Source organism: Blennius ocellaris (assembly GCF_963422515.1).
Source record: "Blennius ocellaris genome assembly, chromosome: 22".
In the NCBI taxonomy this organism is placed as follows: domain Eukaryota; kingdom Metazoa; phylum Chordata; class Actinopteri; order Blenniiformes; family Blenniidae; genus Blennius; species Blennius ocellaris.
The window spans coordinates 6,829,116-6,852,484 of record NC_137671.1 but is presented as its reverse complement, the minus strand read 5'-3'; the positions used below and the strand labels follow the sequence as shown (position 1 = coordinate 6,852,484).

Below are 23,369 nucleotides of genomic sequence, written 5' to 3'. Positions count from 1 at the left end.
CAAAACAAAACAAAACAAAACAAAACAAAACAAAACCTCATTCACAGTTAAATCTGGAGCACACTGATCAATCCTTCCACATTCAGAAGAGCAGAAGACTCTGCCCGTCACACAAACCCAACATGTGAAGCCGTATGAAAGCTACACGCACACAAAAGAAAACCAAACGGAAAAGAAAGTGTGTTCTTTTTTCTTCTTCTATGCGTTTTTGACCACTGGGCTCTTTTTGCTCAAACAGCATTTTGTTTGAGAGCAGCTGCTGTCGCTTTTAAACACGGGGCGGCGACGTGACATGACGTGACGATATGAAAGGCCTGAGCACGTGGGCGACACGACGCCGAGGCGCACACAGAGATACCGTGGAGGAGATGGAGAGGAGATGGAGAGGAGATGGAGAGGAGATGGAGATGGATTGGAGATGGAGAGGAGCTGCGTTTCCATTCAACCGGCCAATAAATAACACGCGATCACCAAGGAACTGGAGTAGATTAAAGAATCTAGAAAAACTTTCCTGCCGTTGGCCAAACTTTTCTGTTTCTTCAAGAGAAAAACTTTGCTTGGGAGTGAATCAGTTATTTGTTGCTCTTATGTGGTGGTTGCATGTATCTGCTAAAAGTGAAAAATGTGAACTCATTTGGCTTTAAAATAATGCAATTACTTCACGAACAGAGATCAAATGCAATTATAGCGACTTCTTGTGACTCATAATTCTAAATTAATCTCTTTCATTTCAACATATTATGTTAAACGCATAAAAACTTATTTGTAAGAAGTGGTATTAATGAATATATCATGATTCCAGGAAGTATGCTGAACAGTTGAGACTAAACCAAAGCCATTAAGGATTCTAAAAAGCCTTTCCTCTTATGATAAATTTGACATTTCTAATCGGGCTTTTTGAAGATTGACGGATGGAAACGCAGCCCAACAGAAAAAGTGTGGTAAAAGAAAGAGAGATGAGCATACATAAGGCTCGGCATCATCAGGAAGACGGATGTGACAGATGGATACAGGCAGTCGGACACTCACCCCCAACAGACAGACGGCCGGATGGATGGACGGGTAGAAGAGGTAGTGCAGGGCCACTATATGCATGCACTTGACTGAGGCTACACTCATGCAAAAGGTTATTACAAACACTAGAATACGGTACAGTACAGTACGGTACGGTACAGAGGGGCTACCAGGACCTGCACTGCTACCTGACACACGTCAGGAGAGAGAGAGAGAGAGAGAGAGAGAGAGAGAGAGAGAGAGAGAGAGAGAGAGAGAGAGAGAGAGAGAGAGAGAGAGAGAGAGAGAGAGAGAGAGAGAGAGAGAGAGAGAGAGAGAGAGAGAGAGAGAGAGAGAGAGAGAGAGAGAGAGAGAGAGAGAGAGAGAGAGAGAGAGAGAGAGAGAGAGAGAGAGAGAGAGAGAGAGAGAGAGAGAGAGAGAGAGAGAGAGAGAGAGAGAGAGTATTACAAGCTATGTGTATATAAAAGTATCAACAGTAAAAATCTTTAAGAGTTTACTGTAAACAGTGAGCGAGCTGGAGAGAGAAAGATAGAAAGAGAAAGAAGTAGAAGTTACATTAGTCCAGTTATTTACAGGAAAACTTAGTCTTCATTTAAGATCAAGTGATTTCTCTGTTTGTCTGGAGACATTCTCTTTACAGTGTGTTCAATAAGTTGTCCTTCATCACCTCTTTTCCTTCTTCCCCCCCGCCTTCTTTTCTTCAAAGCCTGAATGAAGACGCTCGAATTTCAACACAAAGCTTTTCCAGGTGTTTCAGGCCAGAAATGAAATAATAATAATAAAATTCCAGACATCGACAGGAATGCTTGACAGTGGAAGTAAACAGACGCTTGTTGGCTTCTCCTGCCTCCGGAATCGTCTCTCTCTCTCCCGGCCCGACATGCAGCTTCTTCAACAAAAAAGACCACCGTGATCCACGAGGCATGGAGAGCGCTTTTAAGGAAATGGAAGTATTTCGCGCTTTAAGTCCAGAGAACCCTACCCCCCCCATGACTCCGAGACCTTTGCGCCGCCACGCTCCTTATATCTGGGTCTGGAGGGGCTGGCTTACTGGGGGCGTGTAGGGAGGCGGTGCCGGGGAGGGCTTGATCCCGCGGGTCCGCATGTAGGAGAGGAACTGGTCCGGGATCTCGGCCAGGACGTCTTTAGCGAGCCGGGCCATGCTCAGGATGTGATTCCCCGTCCGGTCAATGTAGTCCCTGAACGGGACAAACTGAGAGGAAAGACATATTGATAAAATCTCTGTTTACACAACATCTCAAGTAAAGATGTATAGTTTTTGGCTTTTTTTGGGGGGGTTTCAGGAAAGTTTCACGTGCACAGAATACAATATGCTACAAACACACTATCAAGTTTTTCCGCGTTTCCACGGAGACAGCATCAGGGCATTTTCAAAAAGTGCAGCTGACACAACAGTGATCAATTTTTAACCCTTCTCACTTGAAAATAGTAAACTAAATATGCGAAGCATTGGAAGAACAACAGGGTCTATATACAAGTGACCATAATTGCACAATAACACACACTTGCACTCAAAAGGAACAACTTTAATTAATGAGGCCGAATTGTCCCTAGTGAGGAGTGCAGGGCAACCAAGAGGGTCAGCTGACCCTCTTAGCTATATCATAAAATAACTACAACTAATTAAAAAAAACAAACCAAAAAAAAACATTTATAACCTCAGAGTCCTTTAGGAAAAGAAGAAATTGTAAATCTTTAATGAAAAAAACAACACTTTTCTGTATTATTGTTGTATATTTTGTTTCTGTTTCAACTCAGTAAAGGGCAAATTCAAGAAATGTGACATTATTTGAAAAGAAATCTAGCCTCTAAAGCAGAGAAGAGTGTCTGTCCCTAATGAAGGAGCCGCAGCTTCGCTCTGTATTCTCAGAGGACACTTTCCGCTGAGAAACTTTCTACTAAATACCACTTACAGACAAATGTGCTCCGCGAGGTCACAGAGATCCAAATGCAAATGTGGATACAAGCAATGTGCAATTAGCGGTGCCATGTTTTTGCAAAGAATTTTAAGCACTGAGGTGCTCCGGTGGCATTTGGGACCGCTGGTGTGTGAAATTAAGCAGCCCGAGTATCTCAGACATGAGAGGAAAATACCTGCAGGGAGCCTGCAGCTACACACTGAGGCCAAGTTAGCAACAGCAAATGTTTGGAATTACAGGGGTCGGATCTGAGGATAAAAATATTCTGCTTGTGCTGTTGAAGAATGTAACACATTTTGGGGATTAATGAAGTGGAGACGGAACAAGATCGTCCTCAAATATTGAAGCGTGCTCCGGTTTCCTGTGTACAGTGAAAGATTCCTTCATTATGTGCTCTCGACCGTGGTTTCAGCACCAAAGTCCAATGACTGCGGTTCCAAAAGGAAATTAACTGGACTTACTTGCACTTTTCTTTTGTCTTCTAAAAGGACTTTACACAGAAACGTATCAAACTGCAGCCTTTCAACTCAAAATTGAACCTGGGTCATCTTGCAGTGACGTGAAAGTGCGTAACACTGCACCAACATGCCACATAATGAAAATATGTTCCCTCCATCCCCATTGGAAGGTCCTTTTTCTTTCATTGAAGTTTTTTGTTGTGTTGGTATACTGAGATATTGTGTTTATATTAAATGAATGTGCAAAATTTCGATTGCAAAGTTAGTGCAAATATGCACGTACTTCTAGCTTCTCTGTCAGTTATGCTATAAAATATGTTGGAAGTCATTAAAACAGACCGAAAACCCATGTATTTGACCATTTGCAGCTCAAAGACACTCTCTAAATCATTAAATTTTTTGACTTGATGTAATTTTTTACTTGAAGTCTGCACACTGTTGAGGTCATTTGTTGTTAAAATATGCAAATTAAGTTGCTGCAATTTTGATCTAAGGGTTTTACAGCCACATATAGTTCTTTATTTAGCAATTCAATTTAGAATGACATTTTAAAGAAACGGAATTGACAAATATGGTCACTTTAAGAACAAGAAATGTAGTTGAGATCCTCCTACAAACAAATCACCAAACAATCAAGGTAAAAAAATCATTAAAAGTGCTTCTACTGGGAATAAATATTAATATTTTTTTATTCATCATATTGTATAAAGATTATTCTGAAGTAGGAAAGTATTTTTAGCTCCTATAGTTTGACTAAATATTTATTCCCACCTCTAAAGTAATTTTTCTTATCAATAGTATCAATTTATACTTTCCTTCAATTAATTAGTTTTTCTATATTAAAACAATAAAAAAATATGTAGCTGTAGTTGCTATGGCTACGTCCAGTTAGTTTTGCAAGTTCCAACAGTGCAACGGGTGAAAAAAGTGCAGTTGTCTTCGCAGTTGGGAATTTATTGTTATTTATTTACTGTTTCCGGAGTGAGTGAAGGTTTAACGTCATTTTTTTGTTTTCAAACCTGCGGCTAAAATGCGTCAATAATCAGTTTGTGTGCGATGTGCCACCAAACTGGTGCGTGTTTACGTCCTCTTTCATGGAAAGCATTGCTGAGTAAAGTGAGGAAAAGCATTTTATTGACTTATGTCACCTGCAATCAGGAGATTATATGAGGAGCCAATTTGTGCCGGAGGCCTTACTGGGGAAGAAACTCCGCCATGTCACCCGGGGTTATTAGCTTTGCTGATAATGAGCGGCTGTAGGCTGAGCTGGTGTAATGTTCCCAAACTGAAACCCAGTTTTACACCATCACCAGCTTCTCTTTCTGCATGGAGCGTACGTGCATGTGTCAGTGTGTGTGCGCGCGTGCGTGCGTGTGTGCGCGCACACGCGCGTGCTTGCTTACAGCTTGTTAAAAAGGCAGCTAATGAGCACGCCTGCTTCGTCCATGCGGCTCTGGGCGCGGGTGTGAGAACGCTGGATCTGACAGTGGCGGTATGAAAGGTCAAAGACGAGGAAAACGTGACTTTGCGATCCCGCAATGAGGCGAAGTTGTCGTTGTAAGAGCTGCTTCTCTCCGTCCTCTCGGCGGAGGGGACGGATGAGGGGCACTTGTCATTGTGATGAGAGCAAAACAAAGATGCCAACAATAAGGAAAGCATCGAATACTAAACGAAACATAATGATTCTTTTAAGTCAGATATGCGATACACGTCCGTGTGGTGGCTCTGCATTCCGTTATATTAAAAAAACAATATGTCATATTTATACGTAAAAAAACAACAACAAAAAAACAGAGCCCGTGCAAAATGGTTCTCTAATGTTGCTTTATTGAAGCAACTTAGTGAAAAAATCTCATATTTTTGCACTTCACAGGTCCCTTCTGCATGACTGCAAGACCCCACGTTGCCCCCTGGGCTTTTTAAGATGAACATTAGGTCAGGGGTGTGCGCTGAGGGTCTCTGTTCATCTCCTTTAATTAGAAAGAGAGTAAAAGACGGAGAGAGGGAGATCTGGTTATTCACAGATACTCTAGAGCACGCCGTTATGTGTGGATACATGTGATGAGTGTGTGTGTGTGTGTGTGTGTGTTGCCATCTGGGGTCTGGAGCACCCCGGGGTCGAGGTGTCCAGGCGTCTGTCTGCTCAGACCTCTTCAAATTCCAGCCTTTTTTCTGTGCTCACAAACCAGAAGTTTGCTGAAAAATGTGCAGAAGGAAGAAAAAGGCAGGGATGTGTACCTGAACAATGTCTCTCTCAGCGTATCTTCCTCTGGATGAGATTCTGACTTCATCCCCATCCAACTCAATCATCGCTGGCAAGAAAAAGGATCAAAAACCTTGCATGAAAGTTGACAGTTTGACAGTTGTTTCGAGGACCTAATGTTTTAAGAGGAGCAGCAAATCTGCAAAAAACAAAACAAAAAACAAAACCCCCAAAAACGGCACAATTCTGGAAACTCACCATCAAATTCTGCCGGCCCCACCCCCACGATGATGATGGACATGGGTAGGCAGGCTGCCTGCAAAACAGAGGAGCAATTAATTGATTCACAGATCATAAAAAAAACAAAACAAAACAACAACATATGTTCCATTCACTTTCATTTGTTTTGGCATGTGTTAAACAAATCATGTGGTGGTGATGTCATGGCGAATACAGCCCGTGTAAACATGTGTGTGTGCTTCTCCCGGAGCGCTGCGGGGGCTGAGACATCACAGTCAATAACATTAAGAAAGGAGAGAATCAACAGCGTGGCCCGAACTCTCCCGACAGCTTCCAAATGACATGTGCTCATGTTGTGTGGGCATGTGCAAGTGTCACAGAGTGTTCGTTGGGGGGAAGAAAAAAAAAAACAGTGCCGGTGTGTGTGTGTGTGTGTGTGTGTGTGTGTGTGTGTGTGTGTGTGTGTGTGTGTGTGTGTGTGTGTGTGTGTGTGTGTGTGTGTGTGTGTGTGTGTGTGTGTGTGTGTGTGTGTATCTGAGTAATGTTTTGACCCCAGGCAGCTGGGAGATGGATGATCTTATCAAAACATCTCATTTATTCTCACTCCCCTCCTTCAGTAAAGGTCTTCTTTAGGTCTCAACACTGCATTTCTCTCCATTTCCCATCATACCATTATCTTTGTTTCCCTCTTGAGCCTCAATTTCTCTTGAATGTTTAACTCCGCTAAAACACTTTTTGATTTGCCGATTTCCAGGTTTCCTGGCTTCTCAAAAATCGCTGCTGTTCCCCAAGTTTGAATTCAACGCAACACTCCGTCTTCCCTCCGGATCTCGCCACGACTTGACAGTGATGGAGAGGAAGGAACCGCGGTGAATAACATGCTGTCAAAAGGGAAAGCTGCACGGCAAACACTAGGAAAATAACAGCAGTGAAGTCTACCACTTCACATCGTATTCCTGCTGGCACTGCAGGGAAGCATCAGTGGACACGAGTAAAAAGACATAAGGCCAACAGCAAATGTGTGAATGTTGAGTTTTGAGTTTACGCTCCTAATGTTTATGTATCTTCTGAGATGTATTTTATTCTATTTTATCATATTGCGAAACACAAAGAACACAGGGTTGATCAGAGTGATATTTTACTCGTCTCTTTTAGTAATTTTCCTCAGACAGACAGCTCATCTGAATTTCCTCTATGGGAAAGTTTAACAATGTTTGCCAAGACAGGCAGGATGCCTTCAAAAATTTTATTTGTACATGTTAAAGAAAACCATGATAATAATGGCTGTGCACTGTATTTTGTGGGGGGCAGTTATAACCAATATCAGTGACAATTATTCTTTAAACTATGTAAAATGGAATGCATTTCAAGGTGGAAATGATCAGAAGCATGCATTTTAATACATTATCATTATTTCAAAGTCAAATAGTTTGTCACAGCGGAAGAAATTGTTTTTTTGGATCAACATTATCTCTCCTTGATCTACAGGCGTTCAAATACAGAATAAAGACTGTGTGTTCGAGTCTGATTCTATTTTTATTATCATTATTTGATTGGAATTGTGACAAGTTACGGCAACGTAATCTATAAAATAAGTGCAAAAAGTAAATTTCTAGTGAGTCAGTCTATATTTTATTGAATGCATCTTTAGATCATGTCTTCAATTATTTTCAATCCAAATACAGTTCTGAATAAACTCAAGCCTTGGCAATACCAACACACTCATCTCTGCTGTTCATCCCACAGATACCTACTTTTTATGCAATGTTTGTAGAAATCATTTAACCCTTTGCCTGAAATGTTATTATTAAGCTGTGAAACATACACAGAGCAAAAGGGGAGAAAGTGAGTTGGTCTTCAGCCTCAGGCCAGGGTGGACGGCCCACAGGGAGCAACGGAGCATTTCCCAGGGGCACTGAGGTGATATTGGCCAGCCGTGTACAGCCAGCATGACCAGACAGGAAGCAAAGCATATTGTGAGCTGCACATTCAGCTGCGAGTTCACACAGGAGGCACTCAGTGTTCAACAGTCGGTCACACATGGGTTTCAGAAAGCTTTCTACATCATGTAGTGTCAAAAATTAAATCATGTACAAAATTTAAAGAGGAAAATACATTTTGTGAAATATCCAACAGACAAAATAATATTTTCTGATTTCTGGTGATTGTGTTATGGGATATTAGGATAGGCAATGATAATACACCTAGATTTCTCACCAATATGTGTTTGTGCATCTATACCTGCTAAAAGGAATATATTTTTTTTATATGAAATAAAAATGGTAAGTGGTAAACATTAGACATCACCACGTTCAACCAGGCAATAGCAAATGTTTGAGACTTGTGTCATTACGTATATGAATGTACTTAATCTCACAATGGACTGAAATGTAACCCAGGGATTTTCAATTATTGTTAATTTTCAGCGGTGCACATCTGATTATTACAATTATCTGATCACTCACAGTTAACATTTCTTATGTCATGTAAACACACTCAGTGTTGGAAACGATGTACAAATACGTAATGAAAATGTAAGACAAACATTTTGTGTCGGTTTCTTTTTGCTTCAAAAGCAGATTTCAGTAATATGTTGGGTTTTTTTACTCCTGTATTAAATCAAAGTCTACAGCTGAGGTACTGGGGCAGCGTCGGGCTGAAAACAATATCAGCAAGTCTGCCGTTTTGAATTGCTTTGGTGGCCTGGATCCCGGTCCACTGGCTTGCAGCTGGATTAATTTTAATGAACACAATAACACCATCCATCATACTTGGAGTGATTCAAGTCCTTACATTGACGATCGACTCCTTGGTCTGGGCCATGTCGGAGATGACGCCGTCCGTGATGATGAGAAGCACAAAGTACTGCGAGCCATCCTTCACCGACGCTGCGTACCTGAGCAAAAAGAAGAAATTATTTATGTGCACTTTCTCTCATCTTCACTCAAGCGTTTTAAGGGATGATGATTGCTACTGTCTGAGTCATAGGGTTTAAAACAAAACCACAAAATTTTCAATGTCGGTTCAGTCCAGCCATCTCAAAGCTTTAAGACTCACACATTCCCACCAGTGATGAGCAGCTGTGACAGGCTTAGTATGACTGTTTCAGAGTGTTTTCAGATTTCACCCATTTTTGAAGAAATATGAAGTTGTTTTTATGATATGTTGTGAAGATTGCAGTGAATATGAACATTTTATAAACCGTTTTGCACAAATACAACAGGTAAAATTAGATGTCCTTATTTATGGGTTATTATGGGATTATTATTACGCGGGATATATATATATATATATATATATATATATAAACAAACTCCAAACATAACTTTGCCCGTCTTGTTCTTAAATTTAGTAAAGTACACAAAAAGTGACAGAAGTATTACTCATTGCTCTAAATGTCACCGACCTCCCACCACTGGAGGAAGAAACTCGTCCTTCTGTACGTCTATCTTTGCGGGAGCCTTGTCGACCCTCGGCTCCGTGCCGCTGGCGGCTTCTGCTGTGATGCCGAGCGTAACCTTTCACTGTGGCTGCCTGCTACAGATATTTACACTCCAAGAATATTGCAATTGCTTGCTTTGCAGCTAATCTTCACCTTTTCGCACTGAGAGGTTGGCTATGTGTGCACCTGTCTCCTCCCCTACAGCGATAACCGATACTTAAGTGTGTCTCGCTGTAGGAGGCTGCAACATTGCACATAAAGCAACACAACGAGAGAGAGAACGCAGAGAGGAGGCAAAGTTAATAATCACTAAGATCCATGTGGGAGTGGAAGGAGAAGTAGTAGATATGAAAAATAGAGGGAGGTTATAAACAGTAAAATGGAGGCAATAGAAGGGAGAGGCTGACCTGGAATAAACTCACAAACAGGCCTAAAGTTGACGGATATTCTAATATGTCTGCATGCACCAACAACGCTTCATTTAAAGGTTTTAATTAGGCTCGGGAGGAATAGGCCGACTAGAACATTTCCTACTGGCCTGAACAAAGTAAAAAGTTTGACCAAACTTGAAATGTTTAACATACTTATCTGTGAAAACCTCCCACATTTGAACACATAATCCTTCCATTTGGTTTGAAGCCATCATTTAGCTCTTGTTTATCCTTCACAGGCTGAAGAAAATTGGTGAGAAATAAAAGACCCTCTCTCGTGTTCATTAAATAAAAAGCAGTGGAAGTGACAATGCCAGTTCAGCTTTGAATAGCGAAACAATAAAAAAAAAAACTGGCCTATGAAGTTATCAAACCCCCTGCCGAACACCCACACATCTGAAGCTCACTAATTAACATAAAACGTTTGTTTAATCCCAGCAAACCTCAACGTGTGAAAGTAAAGCAACTCTATAGAGTCCCTGTGGTGTTTTCACACATTTTTGCAGAGATTAAAAGTACTGGTTAACATGTTAATTAGTGAGCATTATGTTCACCACAGCATGTAAAAAAACACTACCTTATGGCAGAAACATATAATATACTGTTGTTTAACAGTCTTCCTGTGTAATGTATGACATCATACGATTATCAGTAATGAACATAGGCGGAAAATAAGCTTAAATTCTTAATTGAAAGTACAGATTGAGCTGCTGAATTTCAAAGCGAGCATGACAATGGGAAAGATGAGCTGCTGCGAGTATTTCAGAGACTGCTGTTCTGCCATCTTCACATGAGAATTCTAGAGTGTAGAGAGAATGGTACTAATAAGAAAAAGTATCCAGGTATCTGGGTTAAAATGCCTTGCTGATGCCAGACGTCACAGGAAAATAGACAGATTGGTTCAGAATAATGGGAAGGCAACAGTAACTCAATAAACACGGACTATCACAAGTTAAGCTGATGGTCTACAGCAGCAGAAGATCCCACCAGGTGTTACTGCTCTGATGCGATCAAATGGTATGATCAGAATCCATTGTCCACAACCATAGATCCATCCATCATTTGGCCTTTTGTTGTCAATTGAGCTTTGTGTCAATACAACAATCTCCCAGTATTGTTGCTGGTTATGACCAATGAGAATCATCTTCTGATGGATACCTCCAGCACTTCATCTCACAAAGATGAAACTGTTTCAAACTGGTTTCCTGAACCATACCAACAAGGGTCAATGGAGTTTTGGGGTTAAACCCAGTACTATAATTGTGTGATTGTGAAATACAATTTTAGGACATTTTGGATGTGGAAATATAACCTCAGATGTTTTGGACACCAACTATAGGACGTTTCAGACACGGACCATATGTGAACTCCATCTTACATTTTTATGAGCTTTTAGTTTTTTTTAATATTTAGATTAAATAATATAATATAAATATATATTTATGTCACATGTTGCAATATGACACATTATTATCATGGGGTATCATCACAAAATATACTAAATATATCACAGTACATGTAGAAGAAATTGATTTGGTCTTGACGATGGTCTTCCTACTTCGTAGTTTGTGGCTGATACCTCGTAGAAGTTCTTCAGTCCAAGCTGTTAGCTAAAATTTTGTTTAGAAAACTAAACATATATACTAAATACACCATCGACAATTGATATTTAATAACTTATATAAGTAGTTATACATATAACTATATGAAATACTTATAATAAAAAGTATTTTGAAATATGGCTCATGTGGGAAAGATCAAATTAGGATGGTTCCCGAAACATCGGTCCAATCCTAAAAATTGGCAGATAAGGCTTCTTGTCGTTTACTGAAGTAATAAGTAAAAATGTACTCCTTCTGAAGACACAAGCTTTATAGTTAACAAGAAAACATTTTGCCAACATAAAATAAAAGCAGAATTTAAGCATTTAACCAAAGCTGGTAACAATTTCCTAAAGTATGAGTGTTTCACCTTTTTAAAAGAGTAGATATTGTAGGAGGTCAGATTAAACTGGACCAGACACCCGTGTGCTCCAACAACGTAAACACTTCTGGTACAGAGGCAATATCACAAACCCCTCTCAAATAAAACAAAAAACAAATATGTTGAGAAAAGGTTATATTTTTTTCAACTTACACCTTTATTTCATAAAGATTTTCTTCCTCTCGAGCAGTTTTGAGTAACTTTAAATGTTGTGTAATGCCACAAGCATTTGTGAGAATTACGGCACACTACATATAAACAACCACAAACAGTTTTCATATGACATTTTTTAACATTAAAAAACTAATTTCAAATTACTTTGCACAAAATTTTAACAATTTTTTGGGAACACATTATTTTTAAAAGCCTATTATGTACTTTCTTTCCATAAATGATCAATTTATAATTACCTAAAGCTCTAATTTAAATGGGATCGAGGTGTACAATACCTTAATCACAATTACTACATAATTATACTCAACCTTTTAAAACTAAGACTTTATTTCTTTGCAAAATTGTTTGTAACTAATTGTTCTTATTAAAATAGTGGAACAGCACGACTCAACTGGGTAAAAAATTAGAAATTATCACGAAATATTCAGGTAGAAATAGTGACTCAAATTTTAATTCATGCAGCAATTCAGCAGGCTCTTCATGGATTTAAAACAGTGTTTGAGTAAATAAAGAGGGGAGCTTTCCATTCACCGTGTTCATGTGGATCTATCCTAATCAGTACCTTTAAGGAGCTTCTTTTACAGGAGGTGGTACAAATCATCTCATTTGACTAGAAACAAGAAAAAATCAGTGAGTTTGATGGGAAAATAAGAGTGAATGAGTCATGAAACCAGGATTATCCAAGAAATATCCCAGGCAGAACGAGTGCTGTTTCTGTGGTACAATGATTTTACATCCCTGCTGCTTTACATGTAATTATGTCCTTAACATTTTTGTAAATCCGTTTCCAAATATGGAAATCAACACCACGAGATAAATCACTTAAGAACACGTAAATCAGTTTCACTTCAAATAACTCGCTGAGTGAGATGAAACAAGTTTTGTTATGTTATCCATGGAGAGCTTAAAAAAAAGTGTTAAAAAAGCAAGGGGGATAATATGGTGTAAAAGAATTATACTTTTTTTTAAACCTATTCATCTAAATCCCCCCAGAGTATGCTCAGCATACAAGAAAGCTGCAGGAACGGGAAAAAATTATTATCACAGAGACTTTAATCAATTATGTTTACGCACAATAACGAGTGGCTCCACCCACTTAATATCGCAAAGAACTGGTATTAAAAAAAACAGCAAGCCAAATAGTTTTTACTGAGATCAAGCTTTGTGAGCAGGAGAATAACAGTGCTGATTGTAGTAAGATCTGTTACTGGAGGGTTGCAATGTTCCCCCCACTAAAACACTCCTGATTGCGGCTTGCTATCAGACTTTCAGCAGAGCTCCATGAGGATACATTCATTAAATTCAAGTATGTTGGAGCAGGGAAAACATGCGGGACTTCCCCTATAAATCCTTGTGCGATCTGAAAACCACATAACAGACGTTTATTTCAGACACGTGCAAACAGGAGAGCTTGAGGAATATTTGGGTGCTCTGTCATTTGCACCTTTACCATGAACTTTTACTCATTATGCTGAGATAGTGCACTGCGGTAACTCTATACACTAATACAACCTGTTCTGCATGTCAGCAAATACAAACAATAACAGGAGTCAAAGTGGTAAAATGGATCCTCCCAATGTACAACAGAAGTATTAGTTAAAGTGTACACATGCTTTTTGGCTGGTTCAGACACTGTCTGGATTATCTGTGCGCTCAGCTACACCGCAGCATCAATTAAACAAAACACAAGCACGCAAACATCGGGTTCTTTCCTGTTTACTTCTCAAGATTGTTATTTGTCTCTCTTCTTTCCTCCAAACTCGTGAGCTACCTGCTAACTCCTGACTCGAGAGCTCATTACAGAAAACCTGAGAACACACGTGGAGCGTGTCAAGTTTCTTTCATGCATGATTTTTTGCCAGTCAGCAAGTAAGCAAAACTGCAAGCACTCTAATCAAAAGTAGGGTGGGAACAAAAAGGTGTAACAGTTGGCACTTTTTAACACTAAGCCTTTTTAAATCAGTCAATCATACCTGGCCACATGGTTGATGACTGGGGAGAAGTTTGTGGGTCCGTGGAGTTGAACCGACTTCAGACTCTGGTAGTAGGCCTCCATTACACCCTCAATGCCTGTGCAGTATGGGTTCTGAGGGTTCCCGTTCTGAAAGGAGTGAGGAGAAATATTCCACTAATCCTAGCTGTAGAAACTACAGAATGAGAGAGAAGGTAAATGACAGAAATATTTAATTTTCCTAATTACTGGAATAGTCCAGCTATTCCCAAAGCTTGTGATGAAGCCCAAACGCAGTTAGAAGTTTTAGTTTTAATGACATTTCAATGGTCTGTTATTGAAGCTGCAGAGCTGCAATTAATAAACAAACTCAATCCTAAGACCTACAACTATATACATTAATAGGATTAACCTGTATATGTGGTAACTGTGACATATTTGTGGAACTTTCTAGATTTGGGTATTTTATCTCAGTGGTTTCATTGCAGCTCCTTGGAGACAATAACATCAAGACATTAGAGGCAGGTTTATCTGTCTCTTTAAGTCTCCCGTTTTTCTTTTCATTCTTACCAAAGCAAACTCATGGGACACCCGGCCATCAGGTGGCAGTCTGGCTCCGAAGCCCAGAGCAGGGAACATCTTATCGCTGTCGTAGTCCTGAATGATCTCTCCGACCGCCTTCAGGGCCATGGCGTAGGCATTCAGCTGGTAGGGACTCATGTAGTGGAGAGAGGTGGGCTGGGCTGGGTTACCTGTTCGAGATAGAAGATGCACATTTTTGCAGTGTTTCACTAATATTGTCTCGAATAAGCTGAATAATTGACTTCTTAAGTCAATAAAACGCAAATAACTGCTGGATGTTTCATGGCTCTACGTTGCTGTACACACTTTTAAAAGACCTGCCAAATACATCTACAGATCTTGATTATCGACACTGAACTGAAGCGGATCTAAATTAGAGGCTAATCACACTCACGCAATTTTAATATGAAGCTGTAAAGCTTCTACTGATCTCCCTCTGTCTGACTGTTTCATTTCTTTATCCGCCGCAGCGGCCCAGAAGGTGTAAGGGTTTTGGTGACAGGCCGACAAGATCAAGCATACTTCAACCTCAGACACATTTTTACATCCACTGCCTGAGAGCCCTCATTTGATCTAATAGGATTTGGCTCGATTGTCGCCGCCTGTCCTGAGCTCAGGGCTAGATGGGTAACACAGTCCATAATCACAGCCATCATAGTGTGTTCAGGTGTGATGGAGAGGGCCATTAGGAAACACTTGATTCTCCATCTGCATAAAATTTGAGAGACTGTTCTCCTGGCTTTTGTGTGTTTGTGTATGTGTGTGTTGTACAAGATGGCTCACCGTTGGAAGCTGTGAAATCAATGGCCACGGTGAAGTTAATCTGGGTCCTTAGGAAACAAAAGCAGAGAAATCCTTCATGAATAATCACTGTCTGGGTATTTTGACCATTTTTGTGCCGCCGCAGTCTGAAATGAACGGCCTTGCTATCTGGTAGTCTGAAAATTTCAGGGAAAAACACAAACATTAAGCACCTGGCGGCGGAGAGGGACAAGTCAGAGAGGAAAGTCTAATAAGCTGTGAACGAACTTGCAGATATAAAAATTGTAAATGGACTTCACTTATATTGCGTCCCAAAGGGCTTGACAACGTTAATCACATTCACACACCATTGGATGCCGTCAATCCAATGGGAGCAATTTGGGGTTCAGTGTGTTGCCCAAGGACACTTCAGCAGGTGGACAAGTGGAGATGGGGATTGAACCTGCAGACTTTCGTTTGGGAGACGCCCACTCTACCAACTAAGCCATGAGGCCTATAAACTACTTCCTCTGGCTGTGCTGTCTGAAATACAGATGAAAAAAGGGTGAAAATGGCAAAAAAAAAAACCAAGCGTGATCAGAGACGGATGGAACAAAACAAGAGACAAACAACACACACTGACACACCCAGCATGAGAGAGAGGCTCATCTCTCCCGATCAAAACACGTCGCAACTTGTTAACCTGCAGGAGTGGGGACGCGCTCGGTGGGCCTGTCACTGCTTCTTCACACCAGTCCTCGCCACGCAAGACACACAGAGAAAACCCTGCACACGCATTGTGCAGCTCATAGTCTCCATCACCTGGACGTGAAGCGCAGTCCCCGCATTGACCAGCCGGTATACGAGCAGATATACTGGTTGCAAAATGAGAGGAAGACCATTTCGGACTGAGCTACTGAGTCGTTTCTGAAAAGTTTCACATTCAAACCTTATGATAACCAGAAAGGGGAAGGTGTAGTTTGTATGGCTGCAAACAGAGAACAGTACAATGCAAACATTTAAGGTTCTTTTAGGTGTCAGTATCTGGTGCATGTACAAAGTGACTCTGCATGTGATCCAGTGGATGTGGGTAAACCAGAAGATTTATATTTTCTAAATACGCTCTCAGATCTTCCATTGTTTCTGTTGTCAAACTACTCCCATGCACATGTGCAAATACTCCACCATTTTTCAAACATGGAGGAGAGGCTGATTCCCACTTTCTAAGTGTGACTCTGCTATGACCAAACTAAACATTTATAATTTGTTTCGGAGGCAGCAGAAGAAACAATAAACAGACAAATTGCATTGAGGGGAACAAAAAAAGTCCCCCTGGGTAACAAATCTTACTGTGGAGAGATAAAATGTCAGACCAGAAGGCTCCGTGGTCGGTGCGTGACCAGATTACTAATGGGCAACATACAACATCAAATGAAAAACACAAAATGTACTGTATAAAGCCTGAAAGTGAGGAGATTGGGCTTTTGAGAGCAACTCATCGAAAAGCCTTTCTCTCTCTTCTCTCTGCACTGAAGAGAAACAGGTGAGACACACACAGAGAAATGCCCTCTGGGCACTTTCTTTGGAAACAGGGCCAAGTGAGATGAGCCCCTGATGTCGGCCCGGGATCCCCTGGTGAAATCTTCCCCTTGGTAATGACTTCAGGTTGCCAAGAGCCGGCGTTCCCAGCATGTAGCCCCAGACCGCTTTATGGCAAAGACAAAGAATGCAGGGATCCCTGAGGCTTTCCACTTTCGACAATCCAGACGGCACATGGGAAAATGTTCATTCCTGGTATTTTTAATGTTTGGAGATTTTGTGATTCCACAAGGGTTTGGCATCAATGTAATTTTAAAGATCAGTTAGGGCAGGGGAGTCACAGGTTCAGGGGCCACATATAGTCCAATTTCATCTTGAGTGGGTCAGACAGGTAAAATAGTACTATTATAATCATGTATTTACAAACTCAAGATGAAAACATGGGTTTTAAGGCTTGTTTTGTAGCAATGAAGTTGCTATCTTTCATGGCAGCATCACATATATCTCAGCTTGGGTCTCAGTGTTGTGTTGTGTCTGCTGCTCTTAAGAAATATGTAAAAAAAAAAAAATCTATATATTCATTGAAATGTTTATAATCTGCTTGGCAGTTTAACTGGATTGGAGCATCTTGTGGGCTGGTTTTGGCCCACAGGTCTTATGTTTGACACCAATGAGCTGCCGCCAGGTCTGCAGCTTTTCTCAGAGGAAATCTGAGAAAAGTTTAGGAAAACCGAGTCTGGCAGGCAAGAAGATGGATGGATCTATGTGTTGTATGTTATTCTTACATCAGCTCCTTGGCGCTGCTATTTTAAAATGTTTCGAAATAGCTATTCTCTGAACTTAACAAAAACATCAAAATGACTTGGGCAGCGAGTGGACAGCTGCAAGGACACGAGGGCAAAGAGTTAGTGATTTCTGGTCCAACTCACCACGCTGGCATGGCCGAGTTTCAGCCTAGCAGCCTAAATTATGCATGCCCTCTTTCTCCTCACCCTCCCCGATCCCTCTCTGCCACACACGCACAAAGTTTAGAAGTCGAACTGGACCATCTTTTTGTGGCAAGGAAGAACACGGTGAATCAGCGAAGAGGCGATAATGAATGACAGAACAGTAAACGCATGGGAAGCAGACACACACAGTCCATGATTAAAGATGTCACTGTGAGATGTCAGTCAATTCCTATGAGTCACAATTTTAAAGCTGCCAGGAGAATACTGACAAAAACAGAAGATGAGCTCCAAAATTGAAGGTACTGGCTGAATACTTTTCACCACTGTGTTACAATCGTTGAGTCACTGGTATTGATCTGCATGATCAAACCTCTGCAGTCTCACTGTGAACAGTTTAGACTGTGGGACTTCATCATTATCTGCACGACGCCGAGAAAGTTAAAAGTTTCAGGCCTCACAAAGTGAAAACCCGCACTTAATATTTGACGCTTGCATTTAAATTTGAGTTAAAATGGAGAAAACGTTAATGGACACTTCGCCCCCCAAAAGGTTCCATTTGCACTAAGCAGACCAGAATTTGAGTGAAACTTGATTGAGCTTTATTCAATGACTCAGACCAGGTGACACAAAGTGAAGCAGACACTGTAAATGCATTTGGCCTTAACTAAAATTCATTGAACAAATAATATAGGGAGAAAACATGGAGACTTTGCCACATTGCATAGGTAGAGATTAAACCAAAGTAGGTTGTATCACAACTAATAACAATCAAATAAATAAAAAATGTCATAACAGCAAGAGGCCAGATTTGTTAACATCCTGACATCTTCTTGATATAAAGCAAAAATATAACAAGCCTGTGTACAACAAGCTCATCTGGCAAAATGTGGCAGAAATTGGGGTATTCCAATTTAATTAGGTGGGACTTAAATTACTTTTGCAAAGAAATTCATCAAGACTGTGGTGGAAAAATACCATGCTTTTAGTGAGATAGGAAAAAAAAAATTAAAAAGTTGATATCATACAAAATGATGCTAAACACAGGCTCCAGAAACTGAGCAGAAAAAACACACAGCTACATTTGACAAAAGTCTTTGCATGATAATGAGGAGGCAAAATTCAGTTTTCTCATTGAATCCGTATCACTTCATTTATTCAATGCAGGATTAATCTGGATTAATCTAATAACAAATGTGTTTCAATATTAAAATGTTAATTGTGAAAAATATTTGAAGAATTCAAATGGACGTGTGGAAACTTGTGTGAGCCCCAGTTTTTCAAAGTTTTTGCAAAAAATACCCTTAAATAGGATATCTTTGACACATTTCGACAAATGACAATGACAAATGAGTCTTTCAGCTAAAGTAATTATCACATCCCTGTACTGAGCACACACTAATAGATACAACACCACCTGCACAGGGATCTGCAGCAGACCGTCACTCCAGGCCAGGTTCAAACCGGAAGGGCAGCAGAGTTTTCTGCCAGGTATGATAAGGTTTTGCCACCGGCAGCAGGCTTAAACCACACAATCACATCTCTGTGATGCAGCACGGGGAGAAAAGATGTGAACTGAGCCTGCCTTAAAAAGAAAAACAACCTTTAATCGTTGGGTGCCCTGAAGGTGAAGGGAAACTTCTCAAAAACTTTTTTTTTAAGAGCAGCTACTGAGGCAGACTGGCCGGCACCTTTAGGATTCCCATATTTATTCCAAATCTGAATCAGAGTAAAATCTACAATCATCACTGAAGAACCAAGGAAGAAAATGTGCCTCGGTTGCTGTGATCCCCAAATCATTACAATGAAGCCAAATGCTGGTGGGCTCGCCTACTCTCATCATCACAATAAAGCAAAATCCCTCAAAATAATGACATGACAATGGTGCGTGGAGTCTCTGAAAACACAACTTTGGTCCAAAAGAGGAACTTTTTGAAAATGCTTTGAAACGAAAGAAAATGCAACTTTTCTGAAATGCCGCTACTGCACACGTGCACCACAGCCATAGTAAATCATTCTTCTCCACATGCACGAGTAGATCGACAATAACAACAATGGCAGCCGCCAGAGTGGCGTTACACTAAAGTTAATCTACCAGAATCCACACGGGAAAAATAAAAAATGTAGGACCCAGTTTTAGTTGTTGACGTACATCTCCAATACATTGTCAATACCTTTCTGGAGGAGAAACGATAAATGATCAATTTGACAACATTTACGACTATTTTCGTGACTTGAATATTATTTCTTTGAGTAAGTATGGCACGATTTTCTTTCTGGTAGATTAACTTTAATCAGGTGTCTCACATGTGGTACCACTGCTCTCCAATACCAGAGTTTTCCTGCTTTCAAGCTCAAAGTTTTTTACTTAAATTAGAAACATCCAAAGTATTACTCGATTTTCTTTTACAGCTTTGTTACAGATTTCAGACCTGCTTTGTTTCCTAAGTCCATTTTCGCTCCATTTGTTCTGTAAGTGGTTTCACTGAAGAGGCACGGCCTTTAGCAGCAGCACTGCTGAGAAACTACAGTAAGTAATGTCTCACCAAGTGCTTTAATTGTACATTAACAATGCCCGTTCACTTTTACTTTCCCCGTGATTGCCCAGCTACTGTGTAATCTTCTAAGAGGCCATTTCTCTGCTCCTTATGTAAAATGTGTGCGTGGTGCCTTTGTCCATTTACGTGTGCATATGGAAAATGACATATTTCTCATGAACGCCTCCATTATGTGGATAAATGGCTCTGTCAGCTCTTCTGTGATTAAGAGAAAGAACTGAGTGAGTAATAACGGCTGTAGGGTGTAGTATGTCTGCGGCGCTTCATTTGAAGGGGAAAAGCCTCAGTAGATGCACGTTTTCTGTCAATCACTGACTTTCCCCCACTGTCAGAGCTCCCAGTGACTCAGTGAGGAACCAATACGCACAGCAAGGGGTGGGGGGGCTGCCAAGGGTGTTGCACACAACACCGAAATTAGCTTTCGAGTGAGCAAGCCAGCGTCTCTTCCAAATACTGCAAACATTTCGTATGTGAAACCATTGAAAGATCCCGGGTGCTTCACTGCTCAACCCGTGCATGCATCATCATCATCATCTCATGAATGTGCCTGTGAGTGACGCAATGCAAGATCCTGACGAGGTGGGCGCAATACTTCATGGAGCAAATTCTGGTAGGAAGAAAAACAGCACTTCTCCAGTCAAGAAAGGCTATGACAGTTGAATGTACATTCAATCTATCCATCTTTCATACTAATGCATCCCAAATATGCTCCTTTAATCACATCAATTGGTGTGCGTGTTCCAAATGTTGCCATGCGTCCATTATGTCTACAGGCACTGACCTTGTTTCAGAAATATTTTATATTCAGACAGCAACATTTTGACAACAGACAACCTAAAATACTTAAAAGAGACAACTATGCTCCTGCTTGGTGCCTCAGGTCAGCTCATCTTAAAATCCATTTTTATTCCTTGGCTTTTAACTCAGCTTGAGACGGCTCCCGTTTTATTTTTATTTTTTTTTTTTAAACTGTTTTATAAATTCATAGAGTTAACTTGAGCTAAAATGCTGTAGTTTGCATGTCAGGCCACAAGTTGGTGCTGTGTTTTTTGTGCCTGCATAGCAGAGACCAGGACGATGTAAACACTGACACTCCTTTAAACTGCTATTCAGTGAGAATTGGTAAATTTAAATTGGTGAGCAGCTCAAACACGTAGAATGCCTCAGTTCTTCTACTTGCAAAAGAGCAGGACAAGTATTAGTGCACTTGTTCAGTACTGTGTATTGTGTTTTGCATTGTGCTTCCTTTATTTACGTAGAGATGGAGAGCGGTGCCTTTCGGAAACTTTGGAATCTGGAAAACTTTTAGTGCAGAGCAACAAAGATCAACAGGGTTCGGCATTTTCATTTAAAAATGTCATGCCTTAGAGTCAACAATTAACCTTTGAACCTATAAACAATGCAGCAGTGTAAAACTGTTTGAGAAACACGTTTTCTGAGAACGGATTTAATTTAATCTGCAAAGTGAAGATATATTTTACTTGCCCACTGGAACCCATCACAGGCTAAAATTTCCACCTGATCTGCTCGGATTCGCAGCTGTTCGACCGGTCTGAAGACATACCTTTCACCTGAGTCATATAGTTCATTTTAGCACCCAGATGGGGCCAATACACAACTGCTTAGGTCCCTTTTTAGTCTGAGAAAGTCGAGGGAAAAAAGTTGTACCGCCCCCTGAAAAGAAACGTAAAAGTACTTTTTTATGTCTTATCTGAGTGCCAGTGGGAGCCATGTATGCATGAGTGCACTGAGTGGCCTAAAAACAGCATCAGAGGTTGTGCGATGTGACCTCTCTTGATGATATGCAAACAGATGTTGCTGGTCTGAGAGTGTCCATCTGGTTAGAGGAGAGGAGAGATAAAAAGCTTACACCTGCATGGAAGAAAGCAGCACTAAAAAGATTTTTGAAAACAGACTTCTGATAATTTTGTTTAAAATTGGATTTCTATCGTATAGAAGATCTCTATACCAAATCACTACTTTTATTTACAACTGATTCATTTATATAGCAGCACAGATCTTTGAAACAATACTCTAATAAAAATAAATAGAATTCACACTAAAATAAAAATATGTAGTCTGCATTTAATAGGTAAAGTCAAAACAATTAAAAGCCAAAACATCCTAAATGTTCTTATTATTTAGCTGTAAAGGCAGGACTTAGGTCAGATGTTCCCAACATCTTGAAAACCCTCGAAGAAAGACTGAAGACCAACTGTTAGATCTTTAATTTGACAAAATATTACTATTAAATTGTTTAGAGTGAACATTGCTCCTGTCATCACATACAAGGGAAAGATCTCCAAATAAATCCAATCTTCATCAACATTTAAAAGCCTGAAAAATAATCTAGTTTTTTTTTTTTTTACACAAATTTGATCATCTCATAGTGAGCAAAGTTTATATTTCTGTTTGATATACTGTATTTACAGTGAATACTGACTGAAAGCCACACGTGACGGTCACTTTCCACGTCTTCAAACAGAACAGGTGTCGAGAACAAAGTCCCTAAATCAGATCACAAGTTAGAAGTGGAGAAGTGACAACTGAACTCTGACTGAACATTTTTACTTCGGCTTTTTATATGCGACGATCACTTTGCTCAATAAGTTTGTTTCTCAGGTGTGTCTAAGTTGCTCTTCCTTAACCCATAGCAACACAAATACTGCATCTCTGTTGACCCTATCAAGATTCAACAGTGTTTCACCACCACAGTCAAATATCTGGCTTTTATTTATTTATCTATTTATTTATCATCGATGTTTTCTCTCACGATTCTGATTGTCTGATCCTCTAACTAATGATAACCTCTCAGGATGATGAGAACACAACTAGAGCAGCCCGCTGCTTCTATTCTGGCTTCAATAGTCATTTCACCAACCAAAACACGAGGGAACAATATCTGTCACCGTGAGTGACAGGGCTGCCTTCAAAGACGCGACCTCGAATGAAAGATATAGCCAACAAGTCATCATTTCATCTTCATTGTCAGAGGAAGGAGGCTCTTTGTCGAAATTCGCGGGTGGCACTAATGCTTTATCAAAGCGGGAGAAAAGAATGGGAGCAGCGATGCTCTGGATTGAGACGGAGCTCTCTCGAATCAAGTCATTTATGCAAATGTTGCCAGCAGATCGAGTTCCTAATTAGGCCAAAAACGAACAATTAG

The 23,369-nt window shown here is 40.3% G+C and overlaps 1 protein-coding gene across 1 annotated transcript in view; it reads right to left on the bottom strand.

Annotated features, from left to right (window-relative positions):
• Nucleotides 1-1,468: 1,468 nt before the first annotated feature.
• LOC308146774 (copine-8) overlaps nucleotides 1,469-23,369 on the bottom strand; it is a 94,114-nt gene continuing 72,213 nt past the window's right edge. Inside the window, exons 14-20 of the mRNA XM_080518696.1 lie at nucleotides 15,202-15,248; nucleotides 14,407-14,588; nucleotides 13,859-13,986; nucleotides 8,649-8,751; nucleotides 5,874-5,931; nucleotides 5,651-5,724; nucleotides 1,469-2,227 (exon numbers count right to left, since the gene is read on the bottom strand). Coding sequence (XP_080374822.1) covers nucleotides 2,036-2,227; nucleotides 5,651-5,724; nucleotides 5,874-5,931; nucleotides 8,649-8,751; nucleotides 13,859-13,986; nucleotides 14,407-14,588; nucleotides 15,202-15,248 — 784 coding nt within the window. The 3' untranslated portion in view covers nucleotides 1,469-2,035. The remainder of the gene's footprint in view (nucleotides 2,228-5,650; nucleotides 5,725-5,873; nucleotides 5,932-8,648; nucleotides 8,752-13,858; nucleotides 13,987-14,406; nucleotides 14,589-15,201; nucleotides 15,249-23,369) is intronic.